This window comes from Crinia signifera, chromosome 7 (assembly GCF_055691185.1).
Source record: "Crinia signifera chromosome 7, ASM5569118v1, whole genome shotgun sequence".
NCBI classification, from domain to species: Eukaryota; Metazoa; Chordata; class Amphibia; order Anura; family Myobatrachidae; genus Crinia; species Crinia signifera.
In genome coordinates this window covers 12,872,610-12,895,664 of record NC_139223.1, presented here as the reverse complement: position 1 = coordinate 12,895,664, position 23,055 = coordinate 12,872,610, and the positions used below count along the sequence as shown (strand labels likewise).

At 50.1% G+C, this 23,055-nt stretch overlaps 2 protein-coding genes across 3 annotated transcripts in view; one reads left to right on the top strand and one right to left on the bottom strand.

Annotated features, from left to right (window-relative positions):
* The window catches only part of LOC146019778 (guanylate-binding protein 7-like), an 89,027-nt gene extending 76,685 nt beyond the window's left edge, over nucleotides 1–12,342 (bottom strand). The window contains exons 1-2 of one of the 2 annotated variants that reach the window (XM_083152330.1): nucleotides 12,279–12,342; nucleotides 3,879–3,963 (exon numbers count right to left, since the gene is read on the bottom strand). The gene's annotated coding sequence lies outside the window, so the exon portion shown is untranslated. The remainder of the gene's footprint in view (nucleotides 1–3,878; nucleotides 3,964–12,278) is intronic. The other variant, XM_083152331.1, reaches the window with a different exon arrangement.
* LOC146019782 (uncharacterized) lies at nucleotides 12,294–22,573 on the top strand. The gene is made up of 3 exons (XM_083152336.1): nucleotides 12,294–12,930; nucleotides 17,989–18,032; nucleotides 22,421–22,573. The coding sequence occupies exons 1-3, from the start codon at nucleotides 12,459–12,461 to the stop codon at nucleotides 22,517–22,519; spliced, it is 615 nt and encodes a 204-aa protein (XP_083008462.1). The 5' UTR covers nucleotides 12,294–12,458; the 3' UTR covers nucleotides 22,520–22,573.
* The last annotated feature ends 482 nt before the right edge of the window (nucleotides 22,574–23,055 follow it).

Here is a 23,055-nt window from a genome sequence, read left to right as displayed (position 1 = left end):
ATCCTCCCGGTTTTCTGTCCCCTTGCCAATAAAAACGGACTGCGCATGCGCGAACGCGTCATTGCGGGGGCGAGGCCTAAATGCGCGACGCTGTGACGTAATTATGATGGCACCGCGGGGCTGTGTTGGTAGCGCTGGCCTGAGCGTGCAGGAGCAGCAGGACTCAGAGCGGCACTGGCAGCGGCAGTTTACTGAGACAGTGGCAGACAGTGAGTCGGGCAGCAGGAGCCGGGAGGCCGGGAGCACACAAGTGTCATCTGTGTAAGGAGCAGCAGCTGCAGCCAGTAAGTATAAGCTTAAGTTAACTTAGTCTTTCTGACTGTAAGCAGCATTCCTCTCTCCCCCCACTCACTGACAGCCTGCTTCTTATCGATCACCTCTCCCCCACTGGTCCCCGACTGTCTCCCGTCCCAAGACATGCTCCACTCCTCCTGTCATCATGCCCCATTAATTTTCTAGCTGCCTGCCTGCCTGCCTTCCTACAAGGGGCACTTAAAAGATATATATATATATATATATATATATATATATATATATATATCTATCTATACATATGTATAAGTGTATATATATGTGTGTGTATGTGTATATATATATACATACATACATACAAACACACACACACACACACTGCTGCTCCCCGACACTCCGAACCCCCTTGGGGTAGCTTGCGCTGGTGCCCTCCCTTGGACAGGTATCCTCTAGGAATGTAACTTGAGTGGGCGGCACTCAGAGATGCCAAGCAAACAATAATAAGGTGTAACCGTGGAAATGTAATGTTTCGGGGCTATATATATATATATATATATATATATATAAAAATATATATATATATGCAGTGTAAGTGAATGAAGGTTGCAGTGTGTGCCACTGACATGCTTTCATACAGCTGAAGATTTCACCTGTTTGTCATATTCCCATGACTACTATTATATATATATATATATATATATATATATATATATATATATATATATTGGGCATCACAGTGTTCTGCATATGTATAATGGGCATCATGGTGTGTGGCATATTTATAATGGGCATCACGGTGTGTGGCATATTTATGATGGGCATCATGGTGTGTTGGATATGTATAATGGTAGTCATGGTGTGTGACATATGTATAATGGGCATCACGGTGTGTGGCATTTGTATAATGGGCATCACGGTGTGTGGCATATTTAGAATGGGCATCACGGTGTGTGGCATATTTATGATGGGCATCATGGTGGTTTGGATATGTATAATGGGCATCACGGTGTGTGGCATATGTATAATGGGCATCACGGTGTGTGGCAAATGTATAATAAGCATAACGGTGTGCGGCATATTTATAATGGGCATCACGGTGTGCGGCATGTGTAATGAGCATATGCCAAACACCATGATGCTCATTATACATACAGTATGCCAAATATACAGAACATATGTGGCTGTCTCTGTGTCACTGCTGTCACTCTCTCTGTGTTCCCACTGTCTCTCTGATGTCACTCTCCCTGTCCCTTTGTCCTTGAATTTTGGCTCATAATGTGTGGCACAATGTGTAAGGGCACTAGTACTAGATAGTATAAGGAGTCCTACTAGTGTGGTGTATAAGTGGTATGTGGTGTGGTACACTTCACTTAAAGACACGCCCCTTTTGCCATGGCCACACCCCCTTTTGCAAAACATGCGCGCCTACGGCGCGCTCAGTGCTAAATCCTCTGGTTTTTTTTCCATACCCCCACTTTAAAATTTCCACTGCTCTCGGTGCATTTTGCTATCATCTAAAATCTCCCTCATTTTGCTTTTCAAAAGTAGGCAAGTATGAGTTAAATCACACTACAGGGCTCAGGCCTATAAACAGTCACTGACTCTCAATACAAGTCTACAACACAGGGCAGTGAGGGCACAGGGCAGGTCACGGAGCACAGCACAGGGCAGTGAGGGCACAGGACAGGTCACGGAGCACAGCACAGCACGGAGCAAATGGCACGGAGCACAGCACAGGGCAGTGAGGGCACAGGGCAGGTCACGGAGCACAGCACGGAGCACATGGCACAGAGCACAGCACAGGGCACACGGAGCTTCCCAACCACCCTCTTCCCTATCTGAGATTGGAGTGAAGATGGCGGGGCGCGCGTGCGTCTTTTATAAGATCCCGCTCCCGCGAGAATCCGACAGCGCGATGATGACGTTCGGCCTCGTTAATGGTCCGGAATTCAGGCGGGAACTCCCGAGCCGACTCGGATCTGACCCGGATCCCCGATATTCGGATCTGTCGGATCTCGGGATCCGGGCCCGCTCATCTCTAAGAATAATATTATATATATATATATATATATATATAATATATAGTATATAATATCATTCTACATATATAATATAGGACCAGTATGATGAGCAGTTGCCCATTTATGCCGAGTTCTCAATAGATATATTATCCAGCTATATATAGGCACAGGCTCCAACGGGTTGTGTCACCGCAGCAAATCTCTCCATTAAGGGTTATTTCAACTGCAATACCAGAGGAATGCATACCTCCCAACTGTCACGCTTACCGCGGGAACGTCCCGATATTCGGGGACGTTCCCGCGTCCCGCCCGGGGCCGCCATTGTCCTGTGGTGGGGGGGACAGTTGGGAGCCCCCCCAGCTTGCCGAGAATAGACGCTGTGCGCATGCGCACAGCGTCTATTCAGCGCCGACGAGCGGCGAAAATGGGGGCGTGGCCGGAGTCTGCGTCACCCCCATGAGACCACGCCCCCTTTTCTCGAGGTCACGCCCCCTTTTCGGGAACGTGCGCGGCTTCGCCGCGCGAACGTCCCGACCTCCCAACTTCAAAAGTTGGGAGGTATGGGAATGGTCTATTGCATCTCATGTAGCTGTGAAAAACGGTGCGTAGGAATGACCACAAGACCGCTCAAACAGCTCAACATCCATCCGCAGCCATGCTCACGAATTTGCCCTGCGAAGGGGGCGGGGGTCTGTATGGGCGGGATTTAAAAGACACGCAGTGCTGCAAACTTTGCAGAGCTGTGTGTCAACCAGAATCGCCCCCTGTGTCTGCTGTGTTTGATAACAGTTTTCATTTTGAGCCTCTACAACTGGCAACACTGTGTTTGAATATCAAGACTGAAAACGTATTTAAACAAATGTACCCATCAGCCCTTTCCCTGACTGCTACTGGGGAAAGAGTCAATTAGATTTTTGCAACACTGTTTGTGATTGTAAAATAATGCAGAATGATGTGCTACTGTGCCTATAACCCAGTGGTTCCCAAACTGTGTGCCGTGGCTCCCTGGGGTGCCTCAGGAGACTTGCAGGGGTGCCCTGGGAGCTATGCTCCTTGTCCCAGGAAATAGCAAAATGAAACTATTCGTTTGAGCTTGACATCGATGGTGGGAAACCATCTGGTTCTCCCCCATCGATGTCAAAACGATTCGGGATCGACCATAAACCATCAATGTTTTCTAAACATCGATGGTCGATGGCCATCCATTCCCTATGACAAATTGGAGATCTATCTCCCCGAGTCAGTTGTCCCAGAGGGAAAGATTTATGTGAATTCTTCATACTAATGTATAATCAGACTGGTGCCGTCTTCCCCTTTCTTCCCCCCTGTACACTTCTGCTTGTCTGACATGATGACCATAGGACGCCAGAGATAACATTAACATAGGGAACTGCTGTTTATTATCTAATAAAACCCTGCACCCACTGTATGTATACACTATGTAAACACTAGCCCCACACAGCTGCTGAATATAATAACTACACACAAGGCAGAGACATGTAATAATAAGAAGAGTTGGAGTAGTTAGAGGGCAGGACACCTACAGTATAAATGTCTGCCCCATAAATACAGTACACACACACACCATTTATATATATAACTTACGTGGAGTTCTCCTCTCTGTGCAGAATACCTCTGTGATGTGCAGCCGGGTGAACTTTAAGCCGTTTTTATCTAGGCAGGGTGTGGGCTGAAATGAAAGTGAAAGTAATCTACTGCAAGATTTATTGTACTTTATCTTATTAATCATAAATTCCCTGCTGTCGTGAAGATCATACTAAAGGCCCAGACACACTTCTGCCAATATTTGTGGCTTCGGGGACCCAGCCGGCGAGGGGTAGGCCGATACCAGCTCCGAGGTGAGCGAGGGTGGTGGTGGTGGTGGGGGAACGACGGAGGTGCTACAGCTGCAGCATGGCCGCCGTTAAGGAGGACCTTCCTCATCCGGACATGCTGGACGAAGGAGGGGGTGGTTTACGAGGCACGGGAGTGAGCATTGTTAATGAGAGGGAGCATATACACTAGGCAATATTGTCCACAATATCGCTCAGAAAGGGCGGAACTACCAAAGACAACGGAGTCATTTGCCGCCGAGCTCCCAGGTCTGAAGGGGCATTGATCTCCATTGTCTCGGACAGCTTCTACCCAGGTCACCAGCTGCAGCTGCAGGCTGATGCGTTCGGTGGCTGCGTGTCTCACTCTTAGCCGCAGCTGGCTCACAGTGCGGGAGATCTTCTACTCTGTAGTATGACAACTCTCAAGTCCTTCCTCTCAGCTCCTCACCAATGATGCCACTCCAGATTAATAGTCACCGCTAGCCTGGGTCTGGCATGCAGTTCACATGCAGTGAGTGCCTGACACAGGGCGGGATGCAGTAACATCTGCGACCCCAATTTGCGCAGAGATAAATAATCACATACTGTTTGCACTAACATATGCGATAATTATTGCAAAGGACAGCTCTTGTGTTATGAAATGTCCTTTCTGCATACTTGCCTTCTTTTGAAAACTAGTTTCAGGGAGATTATAGAATTTGCATATCGTCCCAATGAGGTGGCTTGTCATGCTGCACCCAAAGGGCGTGTCTAGCTCCATATATGGAGAGATTGTGAAAAGAGATTGTGAACGTGGCACCTAGTAGCGTGGGTGTGTACTGCTACATCTGAGAGGAATCTTTTATTATGACATATATCCAAATGTAGATGAGCCCCAAAGCAGTTAGTAACAGCTACTATACTTGGTAAAGTGCTGGGAAATGGCGCTGATGATTCAATGTAAATGTATCTGTCTCTCATTCCTTTTTCCCCCCAAAATGTAGCAGTGTAATGTGGGCTAGGTGACATGAGGGAGATTGCTAGACTAATGAGGGAGAGAGGGAGATTGCTGCTATTTCAGGGAGTCTCCTGCAGAATGCAGGAGGGTAGGCAACTATGATGTAACAGTGTAATGCGGGCTAGGTGACATGAGGGAGATTGCTAGACTAATGAGGGAGAGAGGGAGATTGCTGCTATTTCAGGGAGTCTCCTGCAGAATGCAGGAGGGTAGGCAACTATGCCATTCCGTTGTGGCCGGCGATGTGCAGCTGGTCCCCGGCGGCTCCCTCTCCCTCCCTTACCCGGCAGATGATGCTGCTGCTCTCCTCCTCCCTGCACCTGGAAGAGGATTTACAGTGCAGGGAGGAGGAGGAGGTCACTGGTGCTGGCAGCACAGTACTGGGCAAAGGTGAGGGGGGGGGGGGGGTCAGCGGGGGTGTGAGGGGGGTCGTGCCCGGTGCTGATGTCACACATTACTCCCTAATATAGGCATATCCGGCCTGGTGCTGATGTCACACATCATTCCCTAATACATGTATATCCGGCCTGGTGCTGATGTCACACACCCTCCCCTAATACAGGTATATCCGGCCTGGTGCTGATGTCACACATCATTCCCTAATACAGGCATATCCGGCCTGGTGCTGACGTCACACACCCTCCCCTAATACAGGTATATCCGGCCTGGTGCTGATGTCACACACCATTCCCTAATACAGGTAATATTTCTTTATTTAGAACTTGCAACAGAAAGACATAAACATTTCATACAGAAAAACAAGTACATGCGATTATACATGAGCCCCTTTTCTTGAGTAAAAACATTGTCCATGAAAAGACCGCATAAAGTCCACTTACATCGGTCTTAGAATTAAAAGAAAAGAAAAGTGGACTTTTCACATGAATAATACAACAATACATCAGCTGGAAACATAATGAATCATACAATATCACATAACACAACAAACTTATTTACATGCGGTATTTACAACTGCATGCAAGAGAAAATGATCTGGTGCTACAGGTATATATAAAACCGCATATTTTGTGTAATGCACATCTAAGGGAGTGAAAGGATAGCAAAGCCACAAGCCAGAGAGACTACCGTAAGTCAGCCGCCCACTCAAGGGGGCCGAAGATGGCGCCACAGCCTGGCCCATCTCCCGGCCTCCATCCGGCGTCTCTCCAGATCCCTCAATTTCCACACCTCGTGCAAAATGTCAGTAACCACCACCACACAGGGGAGGACTTTCTGCCTAATGGATACCTGACACCGTGCATTCCACGTGAAATATCTAACAACTATGCTGACTAAGAACAAAGTGGATAACTCAAACCGACCCGGATGCTTGAACGCCCCATAGGCCCACTCCAGGTAACTGAGTCCCGAAAGGCACGGGATTCCCAAGGCCCTGGAAACACCCTTGTAAACCTCCACATTGAAGGGACACCTGAGCAAGAAATGGTCCATAGTCTCCTCCTCCCCCAGACACTCCTCCCGTGGACAACCACGATCATCGGCATTTCTATGCTTCAGGTTTCCCCTCACATAAAGCCTCCCGTGGAAGGAGAGCCAGGCAATGTCTTGATATTTCAGAGGGATCCTCCCAGAATTAACAAGGGCCAGCCCCTCCGATGACAAATTACCCGGGCAGTCCCTCAGTGACAGCTGTTCCCGGAAGTGGGACTGCAAAACCTTCTTCTCCAGCTCCCTTCTAGAAGAACCTTTGACTGTTCCCGCTTCCAGGCCCCACCGCCTTGTCACTTTCAAGACAGGAGCCACGTAGGCCGGGAGGTATCCACGGCGGACTTGCAGACTTTTAACACTCCCTCCCTCTAACCATGCGTTGAGGAAAGGAGACACCCAGACTCTGAAACCTTCTACCCATCGAGGAAGAGCCTCTAATTGGAGGCTTGAGAGATGTAATTTAATAAAGGTCATCAAAAAGAATAGCACTGGGTTGACCATACCCAGGCCTCCTTCCCTCCTCGACCTGTAGGTGACAGTCCTCTTGATCAGATTCAGTTTGTTTCCCCAGAGCATCTGAAAAAACAAAGCATAAATCTTTGCCCATCTCGACTCTGGCAAAAGGCACACATAGCTGACGTACAAGAACACAGGGATCAGGTAAGTCTTGATCAGGTCCACCCTTTCCCTGAGAGACAGCTTCCACCTCTTCCAGCGCTCTACCTTCTGGCCGGCCTCTACCAGTCTGGAATCCCAATTTCGCGTGGCGTAATCGCCCGGGCCAAATTCGATGCCTAAAACTTTGATCACCTGGCTCGCCCGGGGGAGACCATCCGGAAGGTCAAATTCCTGGCCCTCCTCCCCCATCCAGAAAACCTCACTCTTGTCCTGATTGACCAGGGAACCCGACGCCATCGAGTATTCCTGGATGGCCGATACCACCGCATCCGCCTCCGACGGATCCGACAGGATGACGGTGACATCGTCCGCGTAGGCCACTGCCTCCAGCGAATGCTCCGGGCTCAGCTGGACTCCCCTCACAATGCCACCCTCCAGCCTTCTAATGAAGGGGTCGATGGCAAAAACATACAGGAGGGGGCTTAGAGGGCAGCCCTGCCGAACACCCGAATTCACTGAAAAGGTCGGACCTACCCAACCATTCACAAGAGGGAAGCTCTCGGCTTGCCTGTAGATTACCCGCAGCCAATTTACCACCCTCACTGGGAGGCCATACCTAGCCAGTAGAGCCCACAGGTATTCGTGGTTTACCCTGTCAAAAGCCTTTGCCTGATCCAACGCCAGCAGGTACTTTCCCCACTTCTCAGCCCTGCACCGCTCCACGGCCTCCCGGATGCCAAGGACAGCACTAAAAGTGCTCCTGCCTTTCACAGTGCAGTGCTGAGAAGGCGAAAGCAAAGACTCGGAAACCTCAATCAGTCTGTTAAAGAGCACCTTTGCCAGAATCTTCCTATCCTTATCGAGAAGGGCGATGGGGCGCCAGTTCTCAACACGGGACGGGTCCCTCCCTTTGGAGAGCAATATAAGGGCAGACAATCTCATGGAAGGAGGGAGCAGGCCCTCACCCAGGCACTCATTAAATACTTTCACGAGACGAGGGGCCAAGAGGTCACAAAAACACTTAAAGAATTCGGAGGTTAACCCATCCGGACCTGGGGCCTTTTTCATAGACAAGGAGCCTATGGCCTTCTTGACCTCGTCCACCGTTATCTCCTCACCAAGGGAATCAAGAGCACTACCATGACTCTCGAGACCTGGCGTCTCCAAAAGAAATCGTTCCATCTTCTCTCTGATAGGCGGCTTCTCAGATAGAAGGTCGGAGTAGAAGGATTGCACAACTCCCAGGATGCCCTCCCGATCCTCGCGGAGGACACCCTGGCCATCATACAACCCTCTAACCTCCTTACAGTCAACCGAACTCCTGCAATTCTGGTAGGGATCAGGCGAGTGGTATTTCCCATAATCCCTCTCCAAAATCAAAGAAGCATATCGGTTGTACTGGTACTCCTTCATCTGAGCTTTCACCCGGGAGATTTCCCCACCATCACCCTGCTCAGAGATCAGGAAATCTAATTTCTTTCTCAAGGCACAGTAGACACGGTTCCTGACCAAGTTCTCTCTGGCTACGAGGTCGCGAAAAAAGCTGCGAGTCCTTTTTTTACACACCTCCCACCACTCAGACCTGTTCCAACCCGCCTCCAAAAGTGACTCCTGAGATTGAAAGAAGTCCCTGAAGGACTGTCTAACCTCTTCCCTCTCAAGGAGTTTGGAGTTCAAGCGCCAAAGGCCCCGGCCTTTCTGAGGGGACTCTGAGGCGTTCAAGGATACACACAGACAAACGTGATCGGAGAACTCTACTGGCCTCAGCTTGGGAACCGAGGTTTTCGAGCTCTCCTTAACAAAAACCCTATCTATTCTACTCCTACAACTTCCTCTATGATAGGTGAACCCCGGGAGGTCTGGGGAGTGTCGAACGTGCACATCCACCAGACCCGACTGTCTAATCATACTCACTAGAAAGAGGGAGTCGTAGCCCAGAGTAGTCCTTGACCCTCCCCTGTCTTTGGGCCTAATTATGGTGTTAAAATCACCGCCAAAGACTATCTGCCGGGCTACAAAGAGATACGGTTTTATCCCTCTGAAAAGACACTTCCTGTCCCATTTGGTCTGGGGCCCATAGATATTAATAAGCCTCAGGTCGTGCCCCTTCAGATTGACATCCAAAACCATACACCTGCCTACTTGCACCTCGATGACTCGCTGGATGGTAACTTCGGTGGTAAAAAGAATCCCCAGCCCTCCGTACGGCTCGGCAGCCAGAGACCAGAAGGACGGCCCACGCCTCCATTCGGTTTTTGCCTTGTGAATATCCGCGAGCCGCCTCAATCTGGTCTCCTGCAAAAAAACAAAATCTACATTTAAGGAATTGAAAAAATCATAAGCTAACTGCCGAGCACGTACGGACAAGATAGATGCCACATTGTGCGTGGCAAATCTTATGGGCTGGGGGGCCATCCTTCAGAGCCACCGAGCGTAGGGACCAGATCACTTCCTCTTCACACGCTTTTCTTGAAGGTCCTCATCTGACCCCCACCTCTTAATACTGACCCCCGGGCCGACATCCTCCTCCTCCACAATCGCCAGGATATCATCATCCACCACCTCTATTACCTCGACAACCTTCTTAACTTCCTCAAGAACCCCCTTGTCAGGAACACTGCCCCCAGACACCTGAGCCAGCGATGCCCCCAGAGGTATACCCTGAGGAGTGTTGTCGACCACCACGGGAGGACCTGGGTCGACAGGAGGACGATGAGGTTAGAGCCACCAGGATCCGGATCGGGGACAGCGCCAGACAGGGGAGGCCCCGTGACGCCTACCTGGCCGTCACCCTGTCCCAGCTGAACCACCGGTCCCGTTACCTTCTGCTCCACCAGCACATCCTCCACCTCATCCGCCCTCAATTGAGGTGCCAAGTCCTCCACCGTGCATACTTTTTTCTGAACCTCAGAAGCGGTATTTTTCAGGAAGGACCTACACTTCAGGATAGAGGGCTCTACCCCCACGTTCACTTTTTCCTGGGCAAGGCTGGGCTGCTCATCCACCTTTCTTTTCTTCCTCAGCCTCTGCCTCTTTGGCCTCAGCACAAGACTGCCGTCCGCCTCCTTCACCACATCCCCTTCCCCCTCCGCCTCCTCTTCACTTGCCAGGGAGAAGAAGCTGTTTGACAGGCTAATCTGCTTGTCCGCCTTATCCTTCTTATTCTTCCCCTTCCCTTTCCCCACCAGCTGGAAAGGGGCATTTTCCACTCCGCTCTTCCGAGCCACCACCCTATCAGACACACCAGAGGGTCCCTCCTCTACCCTCTGCAACTGGGAGGTCAGAGCCGACAGGGGGCCAGGATTGGGCTGCTGGGGCCCCACGGAAAGGCCCGACTGGACCACGACTCCAGCCGACACCACCGACGGAGCCCCCACCAGCCCACCCTCCACCTCCACTGCCGCCCCCTCCATCTCCCTGTCTAAAGAGGTGTTGTGGAAAGCCATCGGGCAGCTAGAAAAGGCATGGCCATCATCCCCACACAAATTACAAACTATTTTGTCGCAATCTTTGGCCACATGCCCGAGGCTATTACATCTTGAACACTTCTGGCTTGGACAGTCACGACTAAAGTGGCGAAAGTCCCCACACCTGTGACACTCTCTGGGCTGACCGGGGTAAAAGCACTGCACCCTATCCTTGCCTATGAATGCAGCTGACGGTATGTGGCAACCTTCCCTTAAATTTGCATAGACCGCCCATGCCCCACCCCACACATCCCTAGCCCCTGGAACCTTCTCTAAAGGGGACAAAAGCTTCGCCCCATGCCTCTGCAGCCAGAAACAAATATCCGATGGGCTCAGGGACTCATTCCGAACGAGTACATTCCCTTTAACTCTTTCTTGTCTGGTTATGGCATAGGCCTTAAATTTATTCCACCAGTCGTTATGCTTCACCTCCCCCCACTTGGACCAAAACTTCTGTAAGCCATAGTATGTCATGAAACTGATATCAAATTCAGGGGCGCCTACCGGGTGTATACATGCAAAGAAATCCTCTTTTTTGAAGCCCAGAAGAAAGAGCCTATCCAGAACATCAGCGGAGGTAGGAGTTAACCCTTCTGTTACCCATTTAAGCTGAACAGCATTCCTCCTCTTTGCTGGCTGTCCCCATGTAGGCTTGGGCCTGGCTGTCTCCACTCGCACTGGACCTGCAGACAGGATCCCAGCGTAAGAAACCACGGGTGGCACCACCACCGGCACTGCGGAGGATACCGACGCCGCAGGGGTCACAGGAGCCACTGAGGATGCAGCACGCACAGGAGACGCCACCCGTACTGCCGTACTGGGCCCACCGACACCCCCAGCTTTCCGGCTTTCACCTTCCCCTCTCTTCTGTTTTTCTTTAACAGCAACATCAGTACCCGTATCCACAATCCTAATTTTGTCCCCAAACACGGTCTCAACTGTTACCCCTTTAACCGGGGACTGGCACTCCATCTCCTGTGGCTGCAATATTGGACCTGGCACACCCCCCTCCTCCAATATTCTAATACGGTCATACAGAGGGTTATCCCCTTCCAATCCCACTTCCGCCACTTCCGAACTCTTGTTAGGGGGAATCTCTGCACTCTCTGTCACCTCTTTCCCCTGCAACTCAGCAATTTTTAATTTCAGCGCATCCTTCTCCTCATTTCTAGTTTTTAGATCTGCCTGCAGCTCTTGGATCAACGCATTGAGCACCGGTCTTTTGGTGCTGAAGGCGTTGTTCCTCTCCTTTTTTTTTATTGTAATTTTGTTCAGTAGCCGAACAGACCTGGTTTCCAGAGCCAGCACTCTGGATTGCAAGTCCTGCACACACACCAAAGCCCCCTCCACAGGTTGGCCCATCTCCATAGCAGCAACAATCCCACTTCCGCCACTTCCGAACTCTTGTTAGGGGGAAGCTCTGCACTCTCTGTCACCTCTTTCCCCTGCAACTCAGCAATTTTTAATTTCAGTGCATCCTTCTCCTCATTTCACACCAAAGCCCCCTCCACAGGTTGGCCCATCTCCATAGCAGCAACAGTGCCAAACTCCCCACTTGTGCTGGCAACTTCATTCAGCTGTTCCCCCCCCCCCCCTCAGACACTGCACACTGTGAGTCTGTGCAATCTGTGCCACTCACCAATGTGGGCACTTCACACTGCATTATATTGATTGCAGGGGTCACCAAACAATTTAAACCATTCACCAGTCCAGAGTCCCCCTGGGTGCCCCCCTCCAGTCCAGAGTCCCCCTGGGTGCCCCCTCCCCCGCCAAAGCCCGTCCGCCACCACATACTAACTTTACAGTCGGCTCAGGTGCGATGACGTCACCCGCCGACTGGCTGCAGCCGCCGCCGCCATTTTCACCCACACAGCCCGGGTCCATAGGCGCCTCCACACCGCCTCCCGCTGCGTCCTCCAGGCTGCCATTCGACAAGCTCCCCGCCGCCAGCTCCAGCACGCCAGCCGCAGCAGCCGCAGGCGCCATCACCTTACTTTCGCGGCGTCCACCGCTGACGTCACCCGCCTGGTCCCGCGAGCCAGCCGCATCCATAGGCAGGGACTCCAGCACCGCGTCGCCGATCTCCCTCTCCATGGGGGCCGCAGACTCCGCGACCACCTCTTCAGGCTGCGCTTCACCCTTCACGGGCACAGGCGCCGGGGCATCCATCATCCCAGGTCCCGGATCCGCCTCCACTTCAGCCCGCGCCAGGACATCAGGGCACACCGCAGCCGGCACCAGCACCACCATATCAGCCACAGACAGCATGCCTTCCTTCACCTCCTCCTCCGGTAAGACCACACACCCGGCAGATGTCCCTTCAGGGCTGCTGGTCACACTGGCCTTCTCCCCAAACGCTGTGGGCCCGACATCCATTATAGCTGACCCATTAGCAGGGGTATCCATATCTCACAAGCATTCACTGCCACCGGGGGCCTTACAACACCGGGCACCTTGGGCTCCCCTGACACCGGGTTCAGACCAACTACAGGCTGTAGCTTAGGTGGGGGGATAAGCAGCCTTCCACTAGGCAAAATCAGGCTGGTTTGAGAAGCCTTTACAGTTCTTTGCCCATCCGGGCAGCTGGAATTCTTATCCGATTCACCCTGGGGGGCCCGACACGAGCTCTCCCCCTTAGGCATCTCCAAAACCCCCTTCTGGCCACCTGCCCCCGATGACATTGGGGCTAGGCCCGGACTGGGCCCGGCAGCCGGGGGGCTCTCCTGGGCAGCAGCCCCAGGAGGCTCCATAGCACTGGGGATAAATCCCCTAATCGAGTCCCAGGCTTTCCGGCCTACTCTGGAAGTCAGGAGCTCAGCAACACACAGCTCCTCCCCTAATACAGGTATATCCGGCCTGGTGCTGACGTCACACACCCTCCCCTAATACAGGTATATCCGGCCTGGTGCTGATGTCACACACCCTCCCCTAATACAGGCATATCCGGCCTGGTGCTGATGTCACACACCCTCCCCTAATACAGGCATATCCGGCCTGGTGCTGATGTCACACACCCTCCCATAATACAGGTATATCCGGCCTGGTGCTGACGTCACACACCCTCCCCTAATACAGGTATATCCGGCCTGGTGCTGATGTCACACACCCTCCCCTAATACATGTATATCCGGCCTGGTGCTGATGTCACACATCATTCCCTAATACAGGTATATCCGGCCCGATGCTGACGTCACACACCATTTCCTAATACAGGCATATCCGGCCTGGTGCTGATGTCACACATCATTCCCTAATACAGGTATATCCAGTTTTTCTCTGTCCCCTCTATCTAAGCTCTCTCCTCCCATACCTATCACCACAACATCTTCCATCTCTTGTCCTTTCTTTCTCTCTTTCCTGCTCTCTCCACCCACCTCCCCTCATCTAACCTCTGTCCTCTTACAGTCTCTCTCTCTCTCTCATGCTCCCGCCCACTACCCAGTGGTGTAGCTTGGTTCCACGGTGCCCGGAGCAAGTGCATGTTTCGCGCCCAGCGCATTGAGAGCGCTCTCCGGGTTTTAACTGTCCCCACAGACTTGCACGGTGTTAAATCTGCGCTAAAAAAATAGAATAAAGCTGCTCAATAAATAATGCGATAAAAAATGAGGGTGAAAATGAGCGCTATTAGGTGGAATGAAAGTTAAAAAGGAGAAAGAAGAAAGAAGAAAGAAAATTGAAAATGAAAGTGAAAATAAACAGCACCTGAAAAATAAAAGGTTATTAAATGTTTACAGCTCCTCTTCAGTAATGGCACAGATGGGGGTCAGGAATTAGTTCTGCCTGTTCCTCTGGGTACCCTTGGAGATAGGGCCACACTGGCCAACCCACGTGCCCTGGGCTGGTGTCTGGGGTGGTCTGGTTCCAGACCTACCGATTCTGTGCCACCGGATGCTGGGGGCCGTCACTGGTCGCTGCCTGATGTGGGGTGCTGCTGTGGGGGGTCAGTTGCTGTGGCCAAGTAGGTGCTGGCTCCCTGCCGCTCTGGCTGTTGCTAGGCGCGCTGTGCCCGAGCGACACTGGGTACTGCGGCCAGCCAGGTGCTGGGTACATAGGAAGGGTGCAGGGCCTGGGCTCGCCTTCTCTCCTGTGGCCACCAGGACTTGCGGTCAGGTGGCGCCTAGTGCTGCGGTCTGATGATGCCAGGACTGGTGCGGTGGACTGGTGCTGTGATGCGGCTGCCGGATATCGGGCGCTGCTGTCGGGTGCCAGGGACCGGAGCTGTCAATCTCCACTCCATCCCTCTCTCTCTGCTCTGCTCCCACGCGCTGCTGGCCACGCTGCTGCTCTTCCTCCTCTTGCCCCTCGCCACGCAGCTACACTCTCCTTCTCCTCCTCCTCGTCGCGCTAACCATGACCCCGGGCTTCCTCTTTCTCTCCAGTGACCAGGAACTTCTCCTCCTTGTTCCGCCCCCCTACTGTGGAATCGTCAACAAAAGTCCCTTGCCGTGATGTCCCGTCACAGGGGTAATAAATAGGCACAATGGGGATCCACGGGCACAGAGGGGAGCGGGCGAGCAAAGCTCCGACACCAGGTGACATGACGGTGCCCGGAGCTGGTGCTTTGCCGGCTCCACCATAGCTACGCCTCTGCCACTACCCACCACCAGTGGCGTAACAATGGGTTCACAGACCCTGTGGCAGCTGGGGGGAGCCAGCGCTGGCGGGGTCTGCGGGGAGCGCTGGGTCAGGGATGCTTGCTGTACCGACAGGCAGGAGCAGCAGGATCCCGGATCGGCACAACAGCTGTGCGCCTCCTTTCCTCCCAAGTGCACTGTGTCTCTTCTCCCTCCCGGACGCTGGAGAGGAGGGGTGATGATGTGCTCTCCCCCTGCAGCTGCCCTGCTCAAACACATGGTAGGCGATTTCGTTCCATACTCCCCCCCCCCCTGCCCTCCAGACACCAGGACACAGCAGCTGTTTTACCTATTCTCCACCTCCCGGCCAGCGCCTGGTGTCTGCTCTTCCCCTGCCCTGCTCAGATGCACAAAAGGCAGGTTATCTGTGCTCCGCACCCCACCCCCTTCCCTGGCACTTTGACCCGGCGGCTGTTCCCCCTCCCCCCATACCCACTCAGGCAACCTAATCTGGCGGCTGTGTCCCCCCTCCCTTCCTACCCATACCCACTCAAGCACCCCAACGTAGTATACGCTCCATCCACACACACCCCAACTAGTCAGGCTGATACTGTGCCTCCCACTCATCAAGCATCCAGCTGCTGATGAGAGGGGAGAATTATGTGCAAATTATTTATTTTACAACCACCATGGGGCAGGGGGGCACCAGAAACTTTTTTGACAGGGGGGAGCAAAATTTCTAGTTACACCATTGTCCCCCACCCTCTTTCTCTTGTTTTCTCCTATCGGTCTGTCTACCTGACCCTCTCACGCTCTTGGTCCCCCCTTTCCCTCCATGAAGTGCTATCTGACCCTGACCACCCCTGTCACCTCTCTATTTCCCCGACAGCCTCTTTGTCTCTCATTTGTCACTCTGCCAGCCTGAGGGGTATTGTAGTGACAATGGGGTGAAGGGGGGGGGGGGGCCTTTCAAGGTTTTGCATTGGGGCCCAGAAGGTGCTAGTTACGCCCCTGCTAATAACAACAAGGGATGATCTCACTATTGTGGATATTATAGGGTTATAGTGCAATTATAATCATGACTAGGATGTAACTATACAGAGATATATTTTATTTAGGAAGGACAGAATGGGAAGAATCGGAGGAGGGGTAGCATGTGTGCAAGAAAAGCAGAACTACTAGCTTAATACAAAGTATTGAAGAAAAACTGAAGCCCTTTGGGTGACTATAGAAAGTCGGAGGAAGGCGATTCTTCATATTGGGGTGATCTATAGTCCGCCAGGTGAGGAAGAGGAACTGGGCAAGAACCTCTTGGAGACATCACCAAAATGGCATAAAAAGGTGAGGTGATAATCATGGGAATATATAAGATACTGTAAATAAATAAAATGGGAGACTTTAATCTTCCTAATGTAAACTGGGAGGTGTCTGCTGCTAGTTCTACTAGAGGTAGGGAGATTTTAGTACATTCTGCTGTATTTTATTTCTTTTGTGAGTTTTAGAAACAAGCTTCCGTTATATCGGTCAGTCTGCATCACCTCTACTTTGGGCTCTTTTTGTGGTATCTTCCACACATTACTGAGTCTGTGGGGGAAAATGACTAAGATGGGAGTTCTAGTTAACATGGGATGTTGCTATGGGCAACCAATTAGAATCGGTACTACCTCATCTTTGCAGCCACCACTTACACCAGTTATGTTAGCCGCTACGTGACTCGTAATTGTCGCCTCCCGGGCTCGCTTCGCTCTGCTCCACTTCGCACGCCACAACTTTACTAAAGGTGATAAATGGTGGCGTGGACATAGGAGGGTGGTGTGGACCCTGAAAATAACCCTCACGGCTCGCCGTGTGCTACGTAAGTTCCATAGCGTAAGCGATGGCTGCAAAGAAGTGAAAGTACCTCAGAATCTCTTTATTTAGCCCCTTCTACTAGTACCCCATCCGTGCAGCTCCATCTTGTGCTCAGACCTTCAGCATACCTCCCAACTTTGAAGTCCAGGTAGGAGGGACTTCTGTGCTCCTTCAAAATTTGGGGAGTTGCCGCTGTGGGAGAATGGCTAGCGGCTCTGTAAAGCTGCTAGCCAGTCCCTCTGCTTTTGGGAATAGACACTGTGCCGTGAGACAATCGCAGCTTGCCACACCATCATACCCCCCCCCCCACACACACACACACACACGATATGGCAGTGAAGGAGCAGAGAAGATCTCCAGAACAAATGAGATGCCGTGGAAGTGGCGGAGGCATGCCTGCCATGCAAAAGAGCTTAAATGCCGCCACCCTGTGGGTGAAGATGCTGGAAATGTCCCAGCTAGGTCGCAAGTGCTGCCCATCAGTTGAAGAATTCCAAAAAGTACTGGAGGGGTAGCGAGTGCTATGCCTCCAGGTAAATATACCTTGGAAGTCCCAATGGGTGGCAGCTTGAAAAAGAGCTCAAAACCCCATCGGGTGCACAAGCTGGGGGATACGGTGACCATTTTAAAACCTAAAATGATGCTGCCTTTCTCAGTGGTGGGGCGGGGCAGGTTTGCATTATGCCTGCCCATTGGCTGCATGTGGGCAGGGCTTACTCTCCAATGGACAGTAAGCCCCGCCCCTGCCCTCAGCGATTACTGCACAGGCATATTGAATTGGAAAGCCCTATCTTTATAAGGCAGCACATATTTGTGTAAAATAAAGAAACTGTACATCTCTGTAACCCCAAAAGGCCCGATACCTCCCCAATATTTATCTTGAACAACATACCCAAGGTATTAATTCATTCTTTTCCCTCATAGGCTACTGCACAACTTCTAGAGGAAGCACATTGCCGGAGATGATGGTAAGCTTACTGCCAGTGTCCACGAGCACCCCGATTTCTCAACATTCTAGCTGTACCATGAGTAGAGGGGGGGGGGGGTAAGAGAAAGATTTGGGGCCCGATTCTCTAAGCTTCAAAAGTGATAAAATGGAGAGTGATAAACAGCCAGCCAATCAGCTCCTACCTGCCATGTCACAGACTGTGTTTGAAAAATGTCAGGCAGGAGCTGATTGGCTGGCTGTTTATCACACTCTATTTTATCACTTTTAAAGCTTAGAGAATATGGCCCTTGCTCTGCGGATGCACTCCAAAAGGACAGAAATTAATAGACACGTTAAAATCTTTTAATCTTTATTTCAAACAATTTTTAAAAAGAGTTTTTTCAAAATCCTGTGTCCATTTTTAATTAGTGGATTTACAGGAAAAGGCTCCTACTGGCAGTGACATTTTTTTGAAGGAGTTTTTTATCGTTTTAAACAAACTTGACACACAACATATAATAAAGTGCTAATTGCACTTGTGAAGAAAAGAGAAGAACATGTGTATAAAGATTAAAATAGGTAAGGTAGCAGGGAGATACTGTTCTTTGATGAGTATGAAATGGTTTGAATAAAGATTTTATTATTGATGATTTTGTGTCTTTATTTCAATTTATTCAAACTTATTGTAGTAGGTACAGGCAGCTCAGTTTATTATGATGTTGAGGTATTTCCTCATGTTTATTGACACTGTGTTGTAGGTATAAATACCTTTAAATATTGAGGTATTGCCTCTTATTTTACACAGTGATAACCCAGTGGTGTTATGAGCAATTATAAATTCCCTACAACACACGTGGGATCTTATTAGGGATTAGCTCAATTCAGGTAAGCTCTCTTTCCCTGTTATATACTGGTCTGTATCCCCATCTAGTGGCCGATCTTGGGAATTGTCAGCACTCGTCACTTTGTTTTAATAAAGTGAGCTTCGTCAGGACGAAGCTCAAGTGAAACAGCTGTAGAGATGTTGTTAGGCTAGGAGCAGGGAGGATGTTTACGTATAAATTATCTATATTCATGTAGTAAAGCAGCCATACATTGTCTAATGGTATAGCCTCTGCTCTAATACTCCAAGCCAAGAATTAAACTTGGAGAGAGAATAATAAGAGGAATACCTTTGACATATATCCCCATCTTATATATGTATATAATTATTAAAACAAAGTGACGAGTGCTGAAAATTCCCAAGATCGGCCACTAGATGGGGATACAGACCAGTGTATAACAAGGAAAGAGAGCTTACCTGAATTGAGCTAATCCCTAATAAGATCCCACGTGTGTTGTAGGGAATTTATAATTGCTCATAACACCACTGGGTTATCACTGTGTAAAATAAGAGGTAATACCTAAATATTTAAAGGTATTTATACCTACAACACAGTGTCAATAAACATGAGGAAATACCTCAACATCATAATAAACTGAGCTGCCTGTACCTACTACAATAAGTTTGAATAAATTGAAATAAAGACACAAAATCATCAATAATAAAATCTTTATTCAAACCATTTCATACTCAAAGATCAGTATCTCCCTGCTACCTTACCTATTTTAATCTTTATACACATTTTCTTCTCTTTTCTTCACAAGTGCAATTAGCACTTTATTATATGTTGTGTGTCAAGTGTGTTTAAAACGATAAAAGACTCCTTCAAAAAAATGTCACTGCCAGTAGGAGCCTTTTCCTGTAAATCCACTAATTAAAAATGGACACAGGATTTTGAAAAAAACTCTTTTTAAAAATTGTTTGAAATAAAGATGAAAAGATTCTAACGTGTCTATTAATTTCTGTCCTTTTGGAGTGCATCCGCAGAGCAAATCTTTCTCTTACCCCCCCCCCCCCCCCTCCCCTGCATTATATTTGCCTGGATGGCACCCCCGCCAGAATAAATAAGGCGGCACCCTGAGAACCCCCTAGAAAGAATCAATATATAGGGGTAATCTATTTGTGTGCAGAAAACCCATATTCCCCTCCCCCCATTTCCCTAGCATCTATAATAGCTGTACCATGACACAGAACAGGGTGGACTCTGCTTTGGATATATTCCCAGCAGCCATGCTGATCATTGGCTGAGTCGCTTTCCCTAAACCGCAATCCATTGGCAATCCATTGGCTCTTCCTGTCTGGGGCAGTCCCACAATATATGACCAGTCTTGCCACATTGAAAACCCACTGTGGGAGGTGGGGCCTTTGGCTTAACCACTGGAGCCTGAGTTCTGGGCTTTGGTACTGGCACACATTCTGTCCTGACTTTACTTAATTTTGCCAGGGTCAGCTGCCACTCAATCGCCACTGCCAACTCTAACATCTGGGGGTCGGCCTGAAGGGCCCACTGCTGCACTGTGTGGTCTAACACCAGCAAAGCCTGGTCCAGTGTAACTACCTCCACAATCTTCACTGCAGAATTTTTATCTGGCTGCAACCAGGCCCTTGTCAGATGGGCTAGTTTGGCCAGCTGAATCCTGGGAGGCTCAGAGCCCTCCAGCCGCCAGTCATGAAATTATTAGGCTTTGCTGGAGCCTGGGTAGGAGTGTGTCTCAGCCACTGGGAGCCAATCAGACCATTCCTCTACAGGCCATTTTAAATGCTTGTCGGTGTTCTCAAACAAGCAAAGGAATGCCTCAATTTCATCAGCTTCAGTAACCTCTCCTACCCACCTTTTCTCAGCTCATTATACAGCAGCTGCATTTGCTGTCCCTGAATCTGAGATTGCTGTTTATCAGCCAGGTGCTGCTGTCCCTCATGCAACATCTGAACATCAGTGGCGTAACTACTGTAAGGCAGCCCCAGCAGCCGCTTGGGGGAGCAAGAAGCAGCAGAGTCTGTGTGGGTGCCGGCACCCGCTTGACGCACTGACATGCTGCTGCCTGCCGCTGCCCACTGGCTGAGCACTGGAGGCGAGTCAGCCAAAGCGCGATTGGGGCCATGACAGAGATGACAAATTCCCCCACTGATTCAAGTGACTGTACACAGAGCCGGCTATTGGCTACTGTGTACAGGATGGGTGGGCGGATGGGCGTGCTGGGGTGGCCTGGGATGCGTCGGAGCCAAGGGAAGCAGCAGTGTCTGCTGGTCTCTCTTCCTCTCTCCTGCTTCAGCGTGGAGCGTGCTTATGCGTGTGACTTCATCACATCACACGCTGGGGAAGGATGCTGGAGAGGAGCCTGGAGGGGGGAGGAAAATTTATAGCTACGCCACTGCTGAACATGGTCTTGTTGCCCCTCATGAAATAGCTTAATCTGAGCTTTTTATTTAGCAGCCAGATCCTGTTGCCCTGAAAACAGTTCAGCAAACATTTTCATTAATGACTCCATAGTATCCAGCATTTCCCCATTAAGGGCAAATTTAGGAGGCTTAATATAATGTTCCAGATTCACAAAACAGACTTAGCTCACACCTACCTGCTTCACTGTCCACTTAACACAAAACACAAAAACAATCTTTTATGACACGGTGGCGCTGTAAGGCTGGCTGCCACACCTAACATTTGCAACTCCAAGTTACCCTGATATTGCACTACAGTCACAGAATGGAAAAGCTTTAACAGGCTGACCAGATAATGACAACCCATTACCCACACTCACAACATTTCCTTGCTCCCAAAGTTTTCGCCATTCATCTGTCTTCCCGGGGTTCTTTGCGGTTTGCAATCTTTAGCTGTGATGCCTCACCAAATGTGACAAGGAATCACACAGACTGGATAGCAGTAATGTCTTGTTTTTTATTTGTAGCAGGAAGACAGCATACAAGGTAACAGCATGGCAGTTCTTCAGTTACAGCATAGCAGGTTTTCCACAGTAAGGATACACTCCAGATAGCACCTAATATTATCCCCACATTCCTTACCTATCACCAAGCCTCTTTTAGGCATTGGGAGCCATGACCCCCTGCTCTGGATAAACATATAAGAGGAAGTAACAGGTGCTGTTAATTAGCATTCACAACACAACTTAAAAACCCGACCTGGATCTCTCTAGCCCTGCTGCTGCTGTTCTAAATCCTGGACTGGATCTTGCACATTACCTTAACGTGGAAGTATGCTGTCCCTGCCACACTCCCCATATATTGTCCATACTGATATAAGTGCATACCCCTGATTGGCTATAGCAACGTTTTAGGGTTTTCCATTCATGTACAGTAGCAAGCGATCACTCAATCCCATGAACAGAAGCATTGTGCCCGAGTATCACAGTTTCCTGACACAAATATTGATTATTGTTTTAATTCTAAATCCATTATGGTCTTTAACATTTTCTTGAAAAGAGATTACTGATAACAGGGGGAACAACCACGTCCAAAATCTTTGCAACTCCACCCAGAATAGATGAAACAATGTCGGGGCTTCTCACTTCCTCTCTCTTCTCCTTCAGGTCTTCGATCTGCGCCTGGTACATTTTGGCCTGCTCCGATCCCTGTTTCCTGAACGCTTCCATCTCCTGAGAAGACAGAGAGAATCATTACATAGATAATGGGAAAGTAACAATCTGCTGTGACTGTAAATAAAGTCACTTATAAACCACAAACATCTACATAGTCCTGGGATGAGGTTGTTTTTCTGTATGGCTGTGTTCAGTGATTTCGACAGGTTGGTTGGGCCCCGGTGAAACAAAGGGACGTGATTACCAGGATGGGACATAGCCACGCCCCTGTGAATAAAAAAAAATCTTCATTTGTGTGGGCAGCAGGGGAGTGAGAAGGAACCCACACTCAGGGAGATGACAGGCTGCCCCTACAGCTGCCTCTCTCCCCAGCTCAGCACACACAGCTGTGGCAGCCTGTCCTCTCTCCCTAACTGGACCGCTTGCAGTCTCATCCCCCATATTTTTCTATGGGGGATGCAATGCTGGCCGATGCACCAAAATCAGGCAGCATTGCATCAGATCCCTCAGCTACCACTATTCTGAAATGGGGGTAGCCCATTGTAGCCTGTGGGTTACTTACCACACTGTCTTAACCAAATCCTGATAGCTGATGTGCCAGAGAGACTCACCTGTGACTGCCCTGC

Bases quoted from the DNA above. Each gene is read 5' to 3' on its own strand.
- LOC146019782 (XM_083152336.1), top strand. From the start codon at position 12,459: ATGACGTCACCCGCCGACTGGCTGCAGCCGCCGCCGCCATTTTCACCC. The intron at 12,931-17,988 runs GTAAGACCACAC...TTTCCCTCATAG, and splicing joins TTCCTTCACCTCCTCCTCCG to GCTACTGCACAACTTCTAGA. The intron at 18,033-22,420 runs GTAAGCTTACTG...CTTCTCCTTCAG, and splicing joins GCACATTGCCGGAGATGATG to GTCTTCGATCTGCGCCTGGT.